We start from the raw sequence: 17,254 nt of genomic DNA, 5'->3' as shown, positions 1-17,254 counted from the left end.
CAGGTGTGTAATGCACAGCCACGGAACAGGCATACAGCACCTGGGGGGTGTCGGTTCCCCAGTTTTGAGCATCGGGTGCACACCCTAACTTCATCACTTCAGGCTCTGTTATTTAATTTCGTAGTCCCCCCAAAGAGAACAAAGGAGTAATTAAAAGAACATTAATATGTCTGAGGAGCTGTTGGGATGGCATCATTTACAGACTTCTTTCGAATCCCCAGTGTTGCTCCTGCTGAGAGAAGAAAGGGGGTTGTCAGAGGTGTAAAGTTCCACGTGGACAGAGACGCGTCTCCTGGCAGAAGCTAGAAGTTCTGCAAGGGAAAGGCTCCCTGCTTCCTCACCAGCACGGCCATCCCCCTAGGGATCACTGTTTATATAGCACTTGGCCAAAGGTTTCTTACCAGTGTTTGCTATGACAGCAATGTTGGGCCTGACCCTGCACAGAGTGTATTAAAGAATCTGAGTTCTAAGGGTGAAAATCTTCCCTGTCCACAGGGTTATCACCAGGCCCGTCCACCTCTTAACACACAAACTCACTGGCCTCTGTTCTCAGGTGCAAATTTCCTACTTAGCACCAATGTCCAAACAGAGCTCTAAATGCTACCTCAAGCTAATACACGTGTGTATAAAACCCCAGTTTTATGCACCCATCTGACTGTTATGTAAAACAGGAAGGACCTTAGAACCTATCCCATAAAACCACATAGGCACAGGCATTGTTCCATTGTCAAAGTCACATTCAAGCTTCCGAGTTAAATTGTATGGGGGACCCTAGTCCCAAGAGAGCAGTAAAATGACAGGGCTTTGTGGTCATCCGCTTTTGAGTTACAAATTAACAAATCCAGACCCATAAAAGGTTCTGTTAAGGGGAAAGTGTTTCCTCACCATTGCAAACTGCACACACAGCTGCAGAAATTTCTGTCAAACTTTCTGAACAAATGCCCCCTTGCAGATGCTCAGCCTGGCCAACTCCAGTGCAGGAAATGTTTTCAGAAAGTTCTGAGCATGCAGAAATGAAACTACAATGAAACACCTTAACATACCTCCCGCTAGGGCAAGAGATGCTCGCCAGAAGGGGTGTCACCATCTAGCAACAGGTTTCCCCAGCTCTGAAAATCCAGGCAAGCTTTGAGCATTAAACCCAGCCTGTTCCCAGTGTTATCACCAATTGGGTCAATATTTGTATTCAATGTTTTACATGCCAAAGAGATTCCAATTTCATGGCGGACTAGACTGCAGAAATGCCTCTTTAATTCTAAAGAAGTTTAAAACTTTAATATTTCCTAATGGAATGTGCATTTACTCATATCTAACAATATCACTGCAATTTAGGAGCAATAAAAGTCCAACTACCATCAGTACGATAAGCTTGTAGCTTCAGTTGCAAAGTTCAATCAGTTAACCTAGGACAGCACTAGCTTCCCTTCAGTGAGTAATGATGCAGAATAATATTTAGATAGAGATAAGCCCTTTTTGCCTAAGAAACTGCATTATGATTTGCTGGGTCTTAGCAATTCTCAGCTAGATATGTTGTTCCTCTACCACTGAAGTTCTTGCTTCAGGCATTCTTCCATGGTGCTTTGATTTTCTTTTGCAGGTTTCCAGAGGATTTGGAGCTGCACAAGGAACCATTGTTGTTCTCACTGTACGCGTGTGCAGTGCATCTACAGCGAACTTCATTTCCATGGCCCCTGCCCGGGCTTACTCCGATGGTGCAGTGGTTGGCATGAGGGCGTCAGCAGGATGGGAGAAGGAGCACAAGCAGCAGCTGCTCTCTGTACCCAAACTATCAATCCCCGGTGCTCTTAGCTGGTGAGGGCTGGGCAGAAACAGTCTGTCCATCTCTGCGCTGGGAGGCAAATTCTCCAGGTGCAGACCCGTGTCTGACATCCCTCTCTGGGAGCAGCCTGTAGTCCACATGCCAAGATCCTGGAACTAGTGTCAGCTCTCATTAGCCCCCTGGGTAGCTGCTGTAGGCTCTTAGGGCTGCAAGGAACCATAGGCCTGCCTGCTGGTTTGCTCTTCTTCCGTGCTGGTAGCTGTGTCCACAGCTAACACACTGGCTCTGCAAAGGACTTCCCAACCCCCCACGCCCCTCACTCCTTGACCCCAAATGTGGCACACAGATCTATGGAAAACCTGTCTGCAGCACCCTGCCTCTGCACCTCCACCATGCTGTGAGCCCTTGGGGGTGTGGTCAATGTCTTTCCAGGGGTAGGGTGGAAGGATTCCCGCTGCCCACCATACCTGCTTCCAGCCCTGCTCTGCTCACCCTTCTCCGAAATGGCGGGAGAGAAAACCAGTGCCCCTTTCGTAAGACACCCACACCCTGCCCCAGTCAGGTGACTCTACCTGAACACTTCAAGTCCCTTGTTAGGTGACCGTTTACACGGTTATGGTTCCCCATCGCACCGGTTACACCATCTCAGTCAAGGGGCAGCCGTGTTAGTCTGTTTCAGCAAAATCAACAAGGAGATCTGTGGTGCTTCAAACGCTAACAAATGTAGTAGGCCCTAAGCTTTCATGGGCTGATTAAAACTGGATCCTCAGGTGGCAACTAGTCTGCTGGTTTACAATGCTCATATTTGAATGCGGGACCCTCCAGATTAACAAACGATCCCTGCCTGACCCGCACTCTCAGCCTCTGGCTACGGCCCACAACTGCTTCGGACACCTCCCCGGAGCTCTCACCAGCAGACGGGTGCAGGAGGGGGTTTGTGGGCAGGGGACAGTCCCCACGCCACGTGGCCTTGGTAGAACAGAGCTTGTCATTTTACATTGACCCACCAACCTTCGGGCACCAGCCACATCCTCCTTCCCCTCACATTGCTGGGGGTGTGCAAAACCCTTCCAGGGGGTCCCCTGGTCTGAAAGCTCTGGGAGGGAGGCAGAGAGAGAGGCTGGGCAATGCACTGGGCCTCTTGCATTCTCCTTGGACAGCTGAGGCTCTGGGAGAGCTTCCACAGCCTTAAAGTCTGCCTCCCCTGCTCTGTGCCTGCTAACGCATGTGGAGTTTCTGGGCAGAGGGTTGGAAGGTAACAGGGTGGCCATGCACTCAACAGCAAGAGGCGGAGGCTGCAGATAGCTTTGTTGGCTCCGTTTCTGGCACCATGCAACACAGATTTGATCAACACGAACAGTGCTCACAGGCTGCATTTATTCCGGGCCCTTCCCATGTCACCTGAACCAGAGTTATGAACAGGTAATTCCCCCTTCTCCCCCCACTGCATGGCAGTGTCAGCATCCACTGGTCACCATCACACCTTCAACCCTGCATCACTGCTGCAGCTCGCTCATTCCAGAGCACAGCCCCTCACGCAAAAGCTGTCAGACTCCTCTCTGGCCTCAGCTCTCCCTATGAGCTGCTAAACTCATTCGGTTTGTGTTTCGCAGCCCTTCTAAATAGCACAATGTCGTCTCCTTCTTCTTCCACTGCCACATGTTTGCAGCACCTTGGTCCCATCCGTGCTTACCTCTTGGGCTGCTGAGGCCCAGCAGCAGAGACAGAAGATAGCAGTCATGGCAGCTGAAGATGGCAGGGGATTAATTTTGTTGGAACAAATAGATTGGAAATTAGCTGGAAGGTTAGAGTGCTGACTTTGCATGCAGAAGGGAGCAGAATCAATGCCAATGTTCTCTAGAGGGAAGCGCCAAATGGGGATAAACTGCTGGCCAATTAGAGCTCTCCTCCAGCAGGAATGACTCCAGGGTACAGGGCCTGTAACTGGGAGTTCCAGGAGTCAGCATTCCTGGTGTTAATATTTCAAAGCAGTGTTGGGTCAGATTGGAGTTGAAAGTATAACAGTAACTTGTCCCATTGAGTTAGCCTTTCTGTGCACAGATCACCAGTCTGTGATTTCCTCCTGTGTCGGCATTTTTGATTTTTGGATGATATTTTTAGTTTTTTATGGTGATGGCAAAGTGTTCCCTGTGAATACTTGAGATTCCATTTTGCAGTGATGTTACCTCATTGCAACTGGTCAGACATGTCACATGGATTGCCTTTTGCTCTTTTATTGGATATGTGTGGAATGCACACTTAACTATGCAAATCCAAAATTTGGTTTCAACAAATGCTTTTGTGCATGAGTCTGAAAATCACTTTCAATGAACCCCCTTCCTGGTAATTACACAAGTGTCATGGAGCATGATTACAGAAGGGACATCAGTATGGCTGAAGGAATGCTACTTACTGATGGGAAGTCAGTTGTGTGGCTTGTCAATTTTTGTGCAGGATGGAGGTATGTGCGGGTCCAAAACACCAGAGTTGTGAATTCTGTCTCTTGGTATGATGCTACTCTGCAATGATTAGATCTCAGTTGGAGTTCTGTGTCCTGTTCTGGGCCCCACATTTCAGGAAGGATGTGAACAAATAAGAAAAAAAAATCCAGAGAAGAACCACAAAAATGACTGAAGGTCTAGAGAAGATGAGCTATGTGGGGATATTGAAAGAACTGGATTTGTTTAGTCCAGAAAAGAGAAGACTGGGAGGAGGCGTAATAACAGCTTTCAAGTATCTAGAAGGCTGTTAAGGGAAGGAAGGAGAAAAATGTTCTCCTTAACCTCTGCGGACAGGACAACAAGCAACGGGGAGGTTTAAGTTGGACATTAGGAAAAACTTCCTAAAAGGTCAGGGTGGTTAAGCATGGGAATAACCTGCCAAGGGAGGTTGTGGAATCTCCATCACTGGAGATTTTTAAGAGTAGGTTAGACACACATCTGTCACGGACAGTCTAGATGGTGCTTGCTCCTGCCTTGAGAGCAGGAAGCTGAATCTGATGTTCTTTTGAGGTGCTGCCTATGAATCCCAGGCTTGTATTCAGCCCTCACAGAAGGGGCCAAATTCTGCTCCACACTGGCTCCAGGAGTGTGTTCCAACAATTTCCCTAATGAACAGCACCCTGGCAGTTAATGCTTTTATCCAAAGTCCTTGACCGCTTCAGTGGGTCTAGAACGTAGCTTGCATCGCAGCTGTTTCTTCTTCCCCATAGGCCGCCTCTCCTCAGTTGCTCTCAGGAACTGACTAAATTTGGAGAGGACCGACTCCAGCTCAGGTCACAGCAGACCTAGCAGAACATTTCTTGGGGAGAACTTAGCCATAAGAACCACCCTGACTTTTACACACACCCCAGGCCTTTTGGGACTGTTTATATTGCTAAATAAATTCTTTAAAGTGACTGTGCTTCATGGGAAGAGTCTGTCAAGGTAAATACCATCATTTACATAAAATGTGACTAGTGATTGTAATATTAAAGCAATAAAGAGCAAGTTTATGAGGCTTCGATGTACAGTCTGACAGGGAGAAAAACAGCAAATCTTGCAACATTTACTAAACTGGCATGGAGACTTTGGGGAATAAAATGTGAGATGTACAAAACGAGATGTTTTCATACAGATGATTTTCCCCCCAGACTTCAAACACTTGGTCCTTTAAAGAGTCATTCGGTGTTGAAATGGCATCTAGCTAAATGCAACTGCAGAGCAGAGACACGGAGGAGAATAAAACACTCAACGGATGTTGTGTCCACAAGTGGCAGCTGGTTCTGGAAGCTCAGGTGCAGTAATTAGCCAATGTTGCCTATGCACGCTGCCTTCATGCTGCCAGTCAGACGCACGCCATGAGGGAGTTCCCAGAGCAGCTGTTCAGGGGCCTGCCTGCAGCTGGGGGAAGAGATGATGAACCTGCAGGACCCCTGTCACTGTCAGTGACCTACTGGAGACCACAGGTCAGGCACCTCAGCGTGGGCATCCAACGGTCAATACTCTCCCTGCTGCCAGTGATTCCCTTGGGCTTCAGGTGTGGGGCACGTGACGGCTGAAACCAGGGCTCCCTCTCTTTTTTTTCCCATCTGGGGCAGAATAAGTCTTGTTCTGTGCACTGAGGTGTGTGCAGATGTGCACCACTATAGAAACACATGCTGACGTCCGTGGGAGCTCTGCTGATCAGCTGGGCAGCAGCCGAATTGCTCCTGGGCAGCTGCCCTAGTGCTCAGCTTACAGGGAACAGTGGCAGAAACTGGCCTTTGAAAAATCCAGCCTATACTCTCTAAACAAAACCCATCTCTCTGGCCACGTGAAAAGCTCCGGGATAGCCGGTAATGTCGGCATGAAGAGAACTTCACAGTAGGCCCCCAATGACTTCTGCTGACATGGCACCAAGCTTTGGTGGGGCCCTCAGCAGAGAAACCAAGTGACAAGATTTCTGCCCCAAAGAGGTTACAGATTCAGGCCCTGATCCTGAGCTTCCCACCTGCGCATGACCCCCCCTAAGTTCAAACGGAAAGTTGAACATCAGTTGCAGCACTGAGGTTCAGAGGCTTAAACCTGCAAATGCTTATTCACAAACGGACCCTTACTCAGCGAAGAGGCCTCACTGACTTCTATGGGACGAACTCCCATGTGTCAGTAGCCTTGTGCATGTGTAACCTGAGGCACTGAGGCCACTGACAAGGGAGAGTAAAGTCTCTGCTCTACAGCCTTAGCAGCAAGCCAGCTGGCTTTCAGATCACACGGCAGAGTACAGGGCTTTAAACCCCTAACGTCCCAGGTTCAGTCCTAGGACATACACATGCAAGGACTGGGTTGTAGAGCTCTGATCCTACAGAGCTCTCAGTGCCCACTGAAGTTAAGGAGCATTCCCTCACTTGTGATCTAAACAACAATCATCATCCCTGGGGATTGGGATATTCTGCTAATGTGGGAGTTACAAGAACACTTTTGAAGGGCTGAAAAGCAATTTAAACAGATTCTAATGCTAAACAGTGCTGGGGGGAGTGGGAAGCAGGAGAAGACTGAAATGGACTGCTAGCTATTTGTCACACTGAAATTATCATATCCACACCTAGTGCTTTGCAAAGTTTGATCATACAGGTTCTTTACTTGGACTTGGTGCTAAATCCCCAGCCATTCCTTCACACTCTGACCCTTCTCAATTCATTGAAACCACTTCAAGCAAAAAACATTTGAAAGAAATTACCAGAGCGTGTTGCACTGTGTGCAGTGAGAAATGTCCCCCCTGAGCCAGGCCAGCCCCAAAAGCAATAAATTTTCAGCTGAAGTGCATGATATAACAACTCAGGAAAAAGAAATCCCCATGACAACAGAAAAAGAGATCCATGAAAAGCAAAGGATTCAAACTGCTCTCAAGAGAAGGTGTCACCAATCGGGGGTGGAATTTTCACTTTGAAAATCAAAAGCCTTTGCTCTTAACTTTTTTTTGCCAACCTGTTGTTCCTGTTTGTACACAGATTGCAGTTTTCACAAAGCAGAACATGCCTCACCAAATCAGTCCATGAACAGGGCTCAAACTCATCATGTAAACCCAGAAATGTAACCAGCTGATTCTTCCCTCTGTGTTTTGCAAGGGTTTATGTTGCATACTTTGCTGTGTGACGGTTGTGATACGGCACTCGGACAAAGCTAACCCTGCAACCTTCCATCAGAAGAATGACAACTCGTCAGAAGCAAGCTCCGTAGAATTTCCTCTGTGGATGGCTTAGACAAATGCTCCCCAGCTCTCTTGTTCCCACCTACACATACTGATGAGTAAACCCCTCCAGGCCTAGCAAAGGGGAGCGGCCCACCCTCTGGCCAAAAGGGCGCTCCGAAAGGGTGTTAAAAGAAACAGAACTTGGCTTGTCGGTTGTTGTGGTTTATCTCCAACTTGTAACAGCGTAATGTTCTTGTTAAGGCTGATCTGCCAGCGTGTCAGAGCCAGGGGCTGGCAGGCCATCACCACAATGGGCAGGCAGTCAGCCGGCCAGTCCCAGAGCTGCTTGAGCTCAGTGGAAGAGTTTGCTGACAGACCTCTGGCCTGGATAATCAGGGAGTCCAGGGGCACAATGACTGCCCCCTGGAGCAAAAACAAATTCTCAAATGGGGATATCGTTAGGTGCTCCTGTTCATGGGGTCCTTATAGAGAGCCTTGCTGGTCGCCACGGCCCTGCAAGCTGGTGCACAGCACTCAACAATGAGCACAACACAATGTGTTGCTACAGGAGTGTGAATAGAGTCTACACGTGGGGGAAGCCCCAGGCTTCATCATCCTCTCTGAACGCAGGGAGTCTCGAGCACCTCCACAGCCCTGCTCCTTCCCTCTGGAGGCCAGGGCGCAGGCGGCGGAGCTTGGTTGGGCAGCGGCTGTGGCTGAGGAGGTGCGGGCATGAGTGTCACCTATGGAGTGCACAGCTTGGAGCTCACAGAGGCGTGGCTCCTGTTAGCAGGCTGGGAAGCCCAGGTATGCCCATGTTCACCCAAGGCCCTTGCAGCAGCAAGCAAATAATATGTCAAAAAGGTGTTAAGAAGCCACTTGGTGCCAGGGCTGGCCATCCCCCAGGGCTGGGAGTTTCGGAGCATGCTGCCCCTGCGAGCACGCACGCGTCTCTGCTCTGCAGGGCTGAGTTCAGTGTCGGCAGCCGCCTCGGCGGTGCTGAGCTCTAGGTTTTACTCTTTGGCATTAGGATACTGCAGCGGCGCCTGATTCCTACCTACTTCGCATGCCTCTACCTGAAACAACAGAAAGACTAACCAGGTACCTACCCTCTCTGGGAGACGTCACTCTCCTGGTCTCAGACCCAGAAAGGTGGAGCATCTCTGGGCCAGAGCTGTCTGCACCCAGGCAGAGTCACCTAGTGGCTCTTGGGCTACGAGCAGATCCAGTCCACAGCTGGAGAGGCTAACACAGCCTATAAGAAGCCTTTACTCATTCCCACCCCCAACATCTCAGCAGGCCAAGAATGGAGAACTGCATGCCCCCTGCTGCACGCAGAGCCGGGCCCCTGGCAGGCACAGTCCCGGTCTGAACAAAAGAGGATTAACATCTGGTCCGTCTCTCAAATGTCATGAGAACTAGAAACAGACTGAAGGTGTAGATGTGTACAGGCATTTCTGCTTCGCAGGTATGCGCCAGACTGTACAAGAGACGTGGATCGGATATAAACACAGGATCATTCTTTTCTCCAGTGTGAAACAGGGCTGATATCCCATAATCATCTGGAGGTGCAAAACTGTGCCTCAAAACTTGAGGTTATCACTGAAAATCAAGTCCTAAATCTTGGAGGAAAAATGAGAGGTGACAGTACCTTGAAACAACCAATATTACAGCAGAGTGCACACGCACACTTCAAAATTCACAGCCCAGGGCGATCCCAGTACATCAGGCGCACAGCGGGGGGAGGGCAGCTGAGTCACTGTGTTTCAGCAAAAGCCAGCTCGCACAGCGGAGCCTGGAGAAACCCACAGCCCTTCCCGAAGCGATCCAAAGTGCTGAGCATACACCATATGCTGGAAAGGCCTTGTCCAGAGAAATACAGGAATTACAAAGGGCCCAGCAGTCTCACCTCATTAGACACACGTCTCTCTAACTAGCTAGCCACCCTCCCGGGACCCCCCCCCCAACTTAGCAGCAGAGGTGGTCATTGTTAACATCAGCCCCTGAGCAGACAGGTACACAGGCGGTACAGCAGCAAGACGGAAGCAGCACAGGGCTGGCACTGAAGAGACAGAGGCTACCGCTACCCAATGACTGTTGAGAGCCCCACGCGACAGGAGTCCAGGTCCCAGCCGAGGGCCTTAGCCCCTGTTGCCCCAGCCTCCTCTCACTTCCCCTGCGAGCAGCCTCAGCAGAGGCATGTCCATGGAAACTGAGTGACCTGCCAGGTCATACACGCTGCTCACTCAGCACAGCTACAGATTGCAGGCCCCAGGAGCACACATACCACAGGAGAAGGACATGCAAGCCACTAGCCTAGATCACACAGACAGGCAGCAAGGGCAGGGAGACAGCAAAGCCTGCTCTACTGATGGTCCCCACCCAACATACACGGGTGTAACTGCCCCAGGGACGGGGGACCTGGAATCCATGTCTTCACTGCAGGTACCAGGGCTTCTTGGACCAACTCCTCTGGGAGCTGACACTTCCTGAAGCAGTTTCTTCTATTGTTCAGGACTAGGCCCTCTGGTTTGTGGGCATTGCTAATTATTTGTATGACTGTAACAGGCCTTGCTCAGTGACCTGATGGCCTAGTGTGCATTGAGCTTTACCCAGGTGCACAGGCCTATTGGGTCAATGGGACAAGTGTCATGCCTGGCATGTGAAAAGTTAAGCCTACAGGACTGAGGCCTGAGAGTGAATGAGCCATGAAGTAAAAGCAACAGGTTATAGTTATGGAGACACTCGAGCAATCCCTCCAGTGGCACGGAGAGTTTTACTAAAAGGATGCAAGGTCTACATGACAAATGAAGAATACCCATTTTTCATCTCTGCCTATTTTTCCAGCACTTCCTCTGAACACTACCAAAGAGTTTTCTGAGAATTTATCAGTAAATCCACTAGTCATAATAATATTAAAATGTCTCTGTTTTAATTTTTATGAGACTAACCTGTTTTGGAGCCCTCTAGCATATTAATTCCTGAAGTTTGAGGTCTGAAAGTTCACTGACAGCGATTATTTGAAAATCTACAACAGGCTGCGTGCCATGGTTATTAAAGGCTTTAACACTGCGAGTAACAAATGCTGCATGCACACACATTGAAAGGCTTGTCATATTTTCTTACAAATGGTGCATCTGTTATCAAATGGGTGCTACAGACTCTAAACTTTCCTTTTCAAATGTGTCTAGCCCGGACAGAAAACGTGTAAACTGTCCCACCCTGCTCAGTGAATTGCTGCAATAGCTGAAGCAGACAATCCAAAGCTAACGACTGAACTATTTCACAGCTGACCGCATAAGCAAAAGCCCTAGCTGATGTGCTCAGTGGTCCCAGACAGCTTTCTGTGCCAAGGCCCCACTTGCCCTCAGACCAGCTCCCCAAACCTGCGTTCATAGGATACATTCTACAGTGCAGGACCATGCGGCAGCCGCGGTGCCGAATGCCAATAAAATCATTTTATTTTATGCGGCTCCTATGCTAGCCTCCAAATGTACCACGCAGGGGCGAGTGAGCAACCAGCCATGCTCAGCTACTATTCCATTGAGTAAACGCTTCCACTTTGCGGTTTAAAGAGGCTGCGACAGAGTGCTTCAGGTTCCAGAGCCCTTGCCACAGAACCCAGGTCCCGCTTGTCCTGGTGTACGCAGGGCTTGGCCAAAGGTGTTCTGAGGAGATGACAAACATTTTGATGGTACAATTTTAACACCTAAAACTGCAACACGACAGATGTTTCCCACCTACAGAGATGACTGCCAGTCCACCCTCACGACAGAGTTAAGCCAGGCTGGCAGAGGGGCCCTATCCTGGCTCCCATTCACACCCACGCCTCAGCGTGATGGCGCTTTACCTGAGCTTGCTGACCCCTTGTGAGTTACTGGCTAGTGCATGAGCATGGCTCCCCGTTGGGCTGGCTACCCACCCACTTTGCAGGGAAGGGTCAGGCTGAACCACTCATGGGCGGGAAGGCCTCCCATGCTTTCCCACAATTCCCCCAGGTGCCCAGAAGGACAGACAAGTTCTCCTACAATTCCCTGGACAGAATCAGAGAGTATCACATCTCCCTCAGCCAAAGCAGCCCCCAGCAGTCCCTGTGCTCATAAGGATGAGCACAGCAATTCTGTGAAGTTTGCAGTGCGGCAGCTCACCCCCAGGCAGGGCAATCCTGTGCTCAGACCTGAGGGCCAGTCACCCACATTAGCCCTGCACTGAAGGCACACCCCTGCTCTGACTGGGGTAGATTCTTGGATTATAAAAGCACCGACATACCAAATAAAATCTCTGGCGGTGCACATGCAGGGTTACAGAAATGTCATGTGATCTAAAGGGGTATGGGAGGAACACAGAGGCATCCGTTAATTTCCATTTTTATGGACACAAAAACCTCATGACCTTTGCAAAACCTCACAGCGACTCACTGTGGAGCACGTCATGTTGGCCTAGCAGAAGGCATACAGTTAGCTCGTTTTATCATGCAGGGTAAGATCTACCATTGAGTGTCAACGTCACCGATAAAAGAAAGAGGTGAAACTGAGAACACGCAAAAGACATATATGCCAGAAAGAAATATCACTGGATTGTTAACAAAGAGAGGCTGGAAAGCCATAACACTTGCCACAGACCCTGAAATACCATGTGTAATAGCACTCCCAGCCCATCCTACATTAGAGGAAAGCAAAGCCAGGAAATTCAGCAACCACTGTGAACTTATACTGCAGGCTAGCAGTGCAATTGACATGCCTCTGAACACATCCTCCAAACAACCCCATATCGAAGGACATGGAATCACAAATGAGGATTCCAGAAGTCATTCTGACACCTTAATCCTGAACAATCCCAGGCCGCCTTAACTCCGCCTTAAACATAATACAGCTGCACACACACAGGAAGAGTTCACTTCTGCAATTTCTACTTAAACTGTAACCCTGGCTTTAGAACTCTCACAGTCAGCAGAGATCCCCCGTTCAAAGCTTTTCCTAAAGGTGGCAGAAAAACAGCGAAGACTGCAGAAAGCTAGTGTAACCGAGTCCCTGCAAACAGGGTATTTTATACTAACTTCAGCTCCTGGATCATCTAAGATATAGCCCCATGCAGAGTGCATAGCAGCAGTCTAATCTCAAGGAGACAAAGGCAAGATCAAATGTACCATGAAACACACCCAAAAGAAAGACTAAGTATTATTAATCCCATTCTACAGATTCAGATGCTGAGGCACAGGAAAGTTAAAAAGGGATATATGTCAGCAGAGTTTGGAGTAGAACATAAAGTTGCTGTTTCGTAGGCCAAGAGTCACTCAAACATCCTTTCAATAACGAATGATGTGCAGAAGGTCAGTCTAGTGGTCCCATTCTCCATCCCATGACACTAGAAAATAATAATTTAACAGTATTATGGGGCAACAGTTGGAACAGGGACAGACAGAAGCCACATTACACAATGCATAAGTATCCCATGAAACACACAGCAGGAAGACATTAACACAAGGAATTCAACGCGGTTAAAAAGAAACATGCATGTGAATATGCACTCTAACACCTGTATTTTCTCTAGCTAGGGTACAGTTGCAAAGACTCTCAACCTTCCTGCTTCCAAAGATCAGCTAAGCATCAGCTGGGGCAGGCAGAAACGCCTACCTGTGTCGCAAATGGGGACCAATGCTTTACTCTGAGGCACTACAGACAGCTAACTGCGTGCCCCATTGCTGTCTCCCCAGGGGCAATTCCAGCAGAGGACAGAGGCCCTTTGGCAGAGACAAATATCTGTGCGGTGCCAGGGCTGTGGCTGCCCTAGGGTAACCAGTAGATTTCACTGCCCACGGCTACTGAGTCCAGCGCCCATTCACTAGCATGAAAACCAGCTCAAGCTTACGCAGAGCAACGCTGCCCAGCAGCTCCAAGAATGACAACAAATTCCAGCTCCCATTCTGCAGATGCATACCTGCTTGAGCCCTCCAGTCCAGAAGACAGCTCTCCTCTCTCCCTGACCCTTTCCTCACAGCTCCGCTTCTAAGAGGGAAAAGCAGCTGCCTGCCATATTCGGTGCTTGATCTTCTTCCGCCTATTCCAAACAAAACCAACCCCCTCGACAACACACTCTCTAGTTTCTTCCACCAAGTTTCTAAGCTTAGTCTTTGCACCAAAGCATATCTGTGTGAAAATTCAGTAAAATACGGTGAAATAAAATCGCTGGAGCCAGTCCTCCTCGTGCCCAGCTGTCGCACACAGCCTCTGGGCAGCACGTCAACATGCTCTCCGACAAGCGCACTCTGTCTGATCGCTGGTCTCCACTTCACCGGAGTCCCTCAGAGAGCCTCTGGACAGCAAAACAGAGCTAAGCAGATGTCACAGCAAATAAGCATTATGCATACTTTGCTTCCAAAATTTCAAAGGAACCCTGCCTAAAGACGACCACATCTCCGGTAGTGTTGGCATGAAAACTGCACACTTGGAAAAAAAAAACCCAGCTAATCTGAACAGTAGTTAACTTTCTGCCTCTGACACTGAAAATGTTTCATTCTTTGAGCTGTTTAGCCAACTACCCTAATGAGTGAAATAAAAAGCCAGGACCTCAATGTTTAATCATAAGTATTTCCTATTCTGGCAAATGCTGCCAGAAAGTTAAAAAAAATCCATCATTTTTAAGTTAAATTAATTATTTGTATTTTCAAGTTTTGCAATGAATGTAATATTTTAAACCATCAAACTTATCAGTTTGATAAGTTGAAACGTCTATGAAATGTACTCATGTTTTAATACATTTAAATGGTTTAAAATGCATCTACATTACAAGTTTTCAATGTGGTATATCAAATGGCAGTATCTAGAGTAATTCATAAACAGGTATCAGTCTAGTCAGTTCAAACCCTTGTAGCAGAGGGAACCTGTTGCACAAAAGGAATAAATCTCCATTTGGGATGTAAATTCAGGATGCTGGGTGTGTGCAAAGAAGGAATCTGTATTTATTTATTGTCACTTTAAAACTGCAGACATCACCTGGGCTTGCGGGCTTGTTTATTTCTGTAATCATTAACGGCTGAACAGTCTAGATCTGTATATTTCTGGTGCAGCTAACTCCAGCAATCTGTTCACATCGTGTGCGTACTGGGAACTGCACAAAATGTGCGTTTTTATCTATTTCTGGCATCTCCATCAGAACCTGGTATTTAAAGAGTATCTGAGCCAGGAGTGCCCGTTAGACATTTCTGTTACCTCCATTCAAATCTGGGTTTGCACAGTTTGCCTCCAGGAGGGCCCCCAGCAACTAGTGCCTGGCACTAGCTTCCCTTACTTGTCAGGATCCGCGTGCCTCACGCAAACTGTCCAGCTGTCCTAGGGCCAAGCAGCTGAAGAGGAGGGCAGACCCCACAGACAGTGCCTTGCTCAGGCAAGCTGTGGCTCGGAACCGGCCACCCCGAGCCCACTGATGGCACTGAACAGCAACGGACCCCGTGAGAACTTCTGCAGGGAGGGAGAAAGTTAGGGTTTAAATACCCTGAAGCCTCACAGGCAGGGCCACAGCGGGCACAGTCCCACAGACGCGAGGCAACCGCCAGTCAAGCCACTAGCAATGGGTCCTCTTCTCTCTGCCCCCTCAGCCCGGGGCCCACCAGTTACCGGTCCCACCCTCACCCCCGCCGCGGGTCCCTGAGGGCTGGGCTGGTGCCGCCTCTCCCCGCCGCCAGAGTCCCTGGCCCCAGCCCGGTTGGGAGCGCTGCCCTCGGGGCACGAGGCCCAGCTGCCCCCCGCGCCCGCCCCGCTCACCGGTACCACTCCAGCCCCTTCTCGTAGTGCCGGTCGAAGAAGTGGGGCTCGACCCCCACGGCGCGCACGTCGGGGTGCGCCCGGATGGCCTCCAGCAGCGCCCGGGTGCCGCCCTTCTTGACGCCGATGATGAGCGCCTGCGGCAGCCGCTTCTCGCCGTAGTCCGGCGTGGGGCTGCCCCGGCTCGGCTCCTCGTCCGTGGTGCTGGACTCCTGCGGCTCCCGCTCCACCGCGCCGCCCGGGGCCGCCAGCGCCTCGCCCGGGGCCAGCGCGCTCCGCAGCCAGGCGCTGCTGGCGTTGCTCGCTCGGCTGGGGGGCGCGGCGGTGGCCGGGGCGCGGGGCGCGCGGAAGCCGCGCAGGGAGCCGGGCGCCGGGGAGCCGCGCAGGCCGGCGGGGGAGCGCAGGGAGCCGGGCGCGGGGGAGCCGCGCAGGCCGGCGGGGGAGCGCAGGGCGGCCGGGCCGGCGCCCCCCATCAGGCTGTAGCACAGGTAGGTGAGGCAGAGCGAGAGGCTGCACATGCAGAGCAGCTTCCGAGCGGGGGGCCCCTTAGCGCCGCGCCCGCCCTGCGCCCCAGGCTGGGCGGGGGGCCCCATGGCTGCTCCCCGCTCCTAGCCCCGGGCACCGGGCGCACATGGTGTCAGCCGCCGCCCGGCCGCCCCGCTTGCATGGGGCGCCGCTGCCCTCCCGCCCCGCAGCCGCCGGGGGGGAGCCCCGCATGGCACAGACAGCGCGGGGTGCCGCCGCACGGGGACCGCCGCGGCCGGGGATGCTCCGCTCCGCCGCCGCCGCCGCCTCGCACTGTTGCCGCCCGAGTTCCTGCTGCTAAACTTTGAGCCGAGTGGGAGGAGGAGAGCGCGCTCCCGGCGTGGGGAGAGCGCGCCCCCGGCTCCGAGCGGGCAGAGCGCGCCCCCGGCTCGGCCCCGGCCCCGCGCCCCGAGCTGCCCCGCCGCTGGAGCAGCGCCCGGCCCGAGCCGGGCAGAGGAAGGAGGAGCAGGCGCGGCGCGGCGCGGCGAAGACCCCGCCCCCAGCAGCCCCCCCAAATCCTTCCTGCCTCCCCCATTCCTAACAGCTCCCCCCAAATCCTTCCTGTCTCCCCCAAATCCTTCCTGCCTCTCCCACGCCAACAGCCCCCCAAATTCTTCCTGCCTCCCCCACCCCCAACAGCCCTCCAAATCCTTCCTGTCTCCCCCAAATCCTTCCTGCCTCTCCCACCCCAACAGCCCCCCAAATCCTTCCTGCCTCCCCCATTCCTAACAGCCCCCAATCCTTCCTGCCTCCCCCACCCCAACAGCCCCCCAAATCCTTCCTGCCTCCCCCATTCCTAACAGCTCCCCCAAATCCTTCCTGTCTCCCCCAAATCCTTCCTCCCTCTCCCACCCCAACAGCCCCCCCAAATCCTTCCTGCCTCCCCAACCCCAACAGCCCCCCCAATCCTTCCTGCTTCTCCCACCCCAACAGCCCCCCCAAATCCTTCCTGCCTCCCCCATTCCTAACAGCCCCCCAATCCTTCCTGCCTCCCCCACCCCCAACAGCCCCCCAATCCTTCCTGCCTCCTCCAAATCCTTCCTGTCTCCCCCACCCCCAACAGCCCCCCAAATCCTTCCTGTTTCCCCTCACAGCCCCTGAAATCCTTGCTGTCTCTCCCATCCCCACAGCTACCCCCAAATCCTTCCTGTCTCCCCATGGCCCCTCAAAACCTTCCTGTCTCCCCCCACCACCCCCCAAATCTTTCCTGCCTCCCCCATATTCTTCTTGTCTCCCCTCATCCCCACAGCCCCACCAAATCCTTCTTGTCTCCCCATCCCCAACAGCTCCCTGCATCCTTCCTGCCTCCCCCAAAATCCTTCCTGCCTTCCCTCAAGAGCTCCCTCAAATCTTCCTGCCTCCCCCAACAGCTCCCCCAGAATCCTTCCTGCCTCCCCCAATCCTTCCTGCCTCCCCCCAACAGCTCCCCCCAAATCTTTCCTGTCTCCCCGTAATCCCTGCTGCCCCTCCCCACTTGCTCCCCAGTAACCAGCTGTGTTGGGTGAGGGGCAGGGGAGGGCTGCAGTTCTCCCCACCCAAG

The 17,254-nt window shown here is 51.6% G+C and overlaps 1 protein-coding gene across 1 annotated transcript in view; it reads right to left on the bottom strand.

Moving 5' to 3' along the window:
- The window catches only part of HS3ST4 (heparan sulfate-glucosamine 3-sulfotransferase 4), a 105,437-nt gene extending 89,655 nt beyond the window's left edge, over positions 1–15,782 (bottom strand). Inside the window, exon 1 of the mRNA XM_075010814.1 lies at positions 15,190–15,782. Within this exon, the coding sequence (XP_074866915.1) occupies positions 15,190–15,782 (593 nt within the window). The remainder of the gene's footprint in view (positions 1–15,189) is intronic.
- Between the last annotated feature and the right edge of the window lie 1,472 nt (positions 15,783–17,254).

This window comes from Carettochelys insculpta, chromosome 16 (assembly GCF_033958435.1).
Source record: "Carettochelys insculpta isolate YL-2023 chromosome 16, ASM3395843v1, whole genome shotgun sequence".
Taxonomy (NCBI): Eukaryota; Metazoa; Chordata; order Testudines; family Carettochelyidae; genus Carettochelys; species Carettochelys insculpta.
This window is presented reverse-complemented; position numbering and strand designations above follow the sequence as displayed.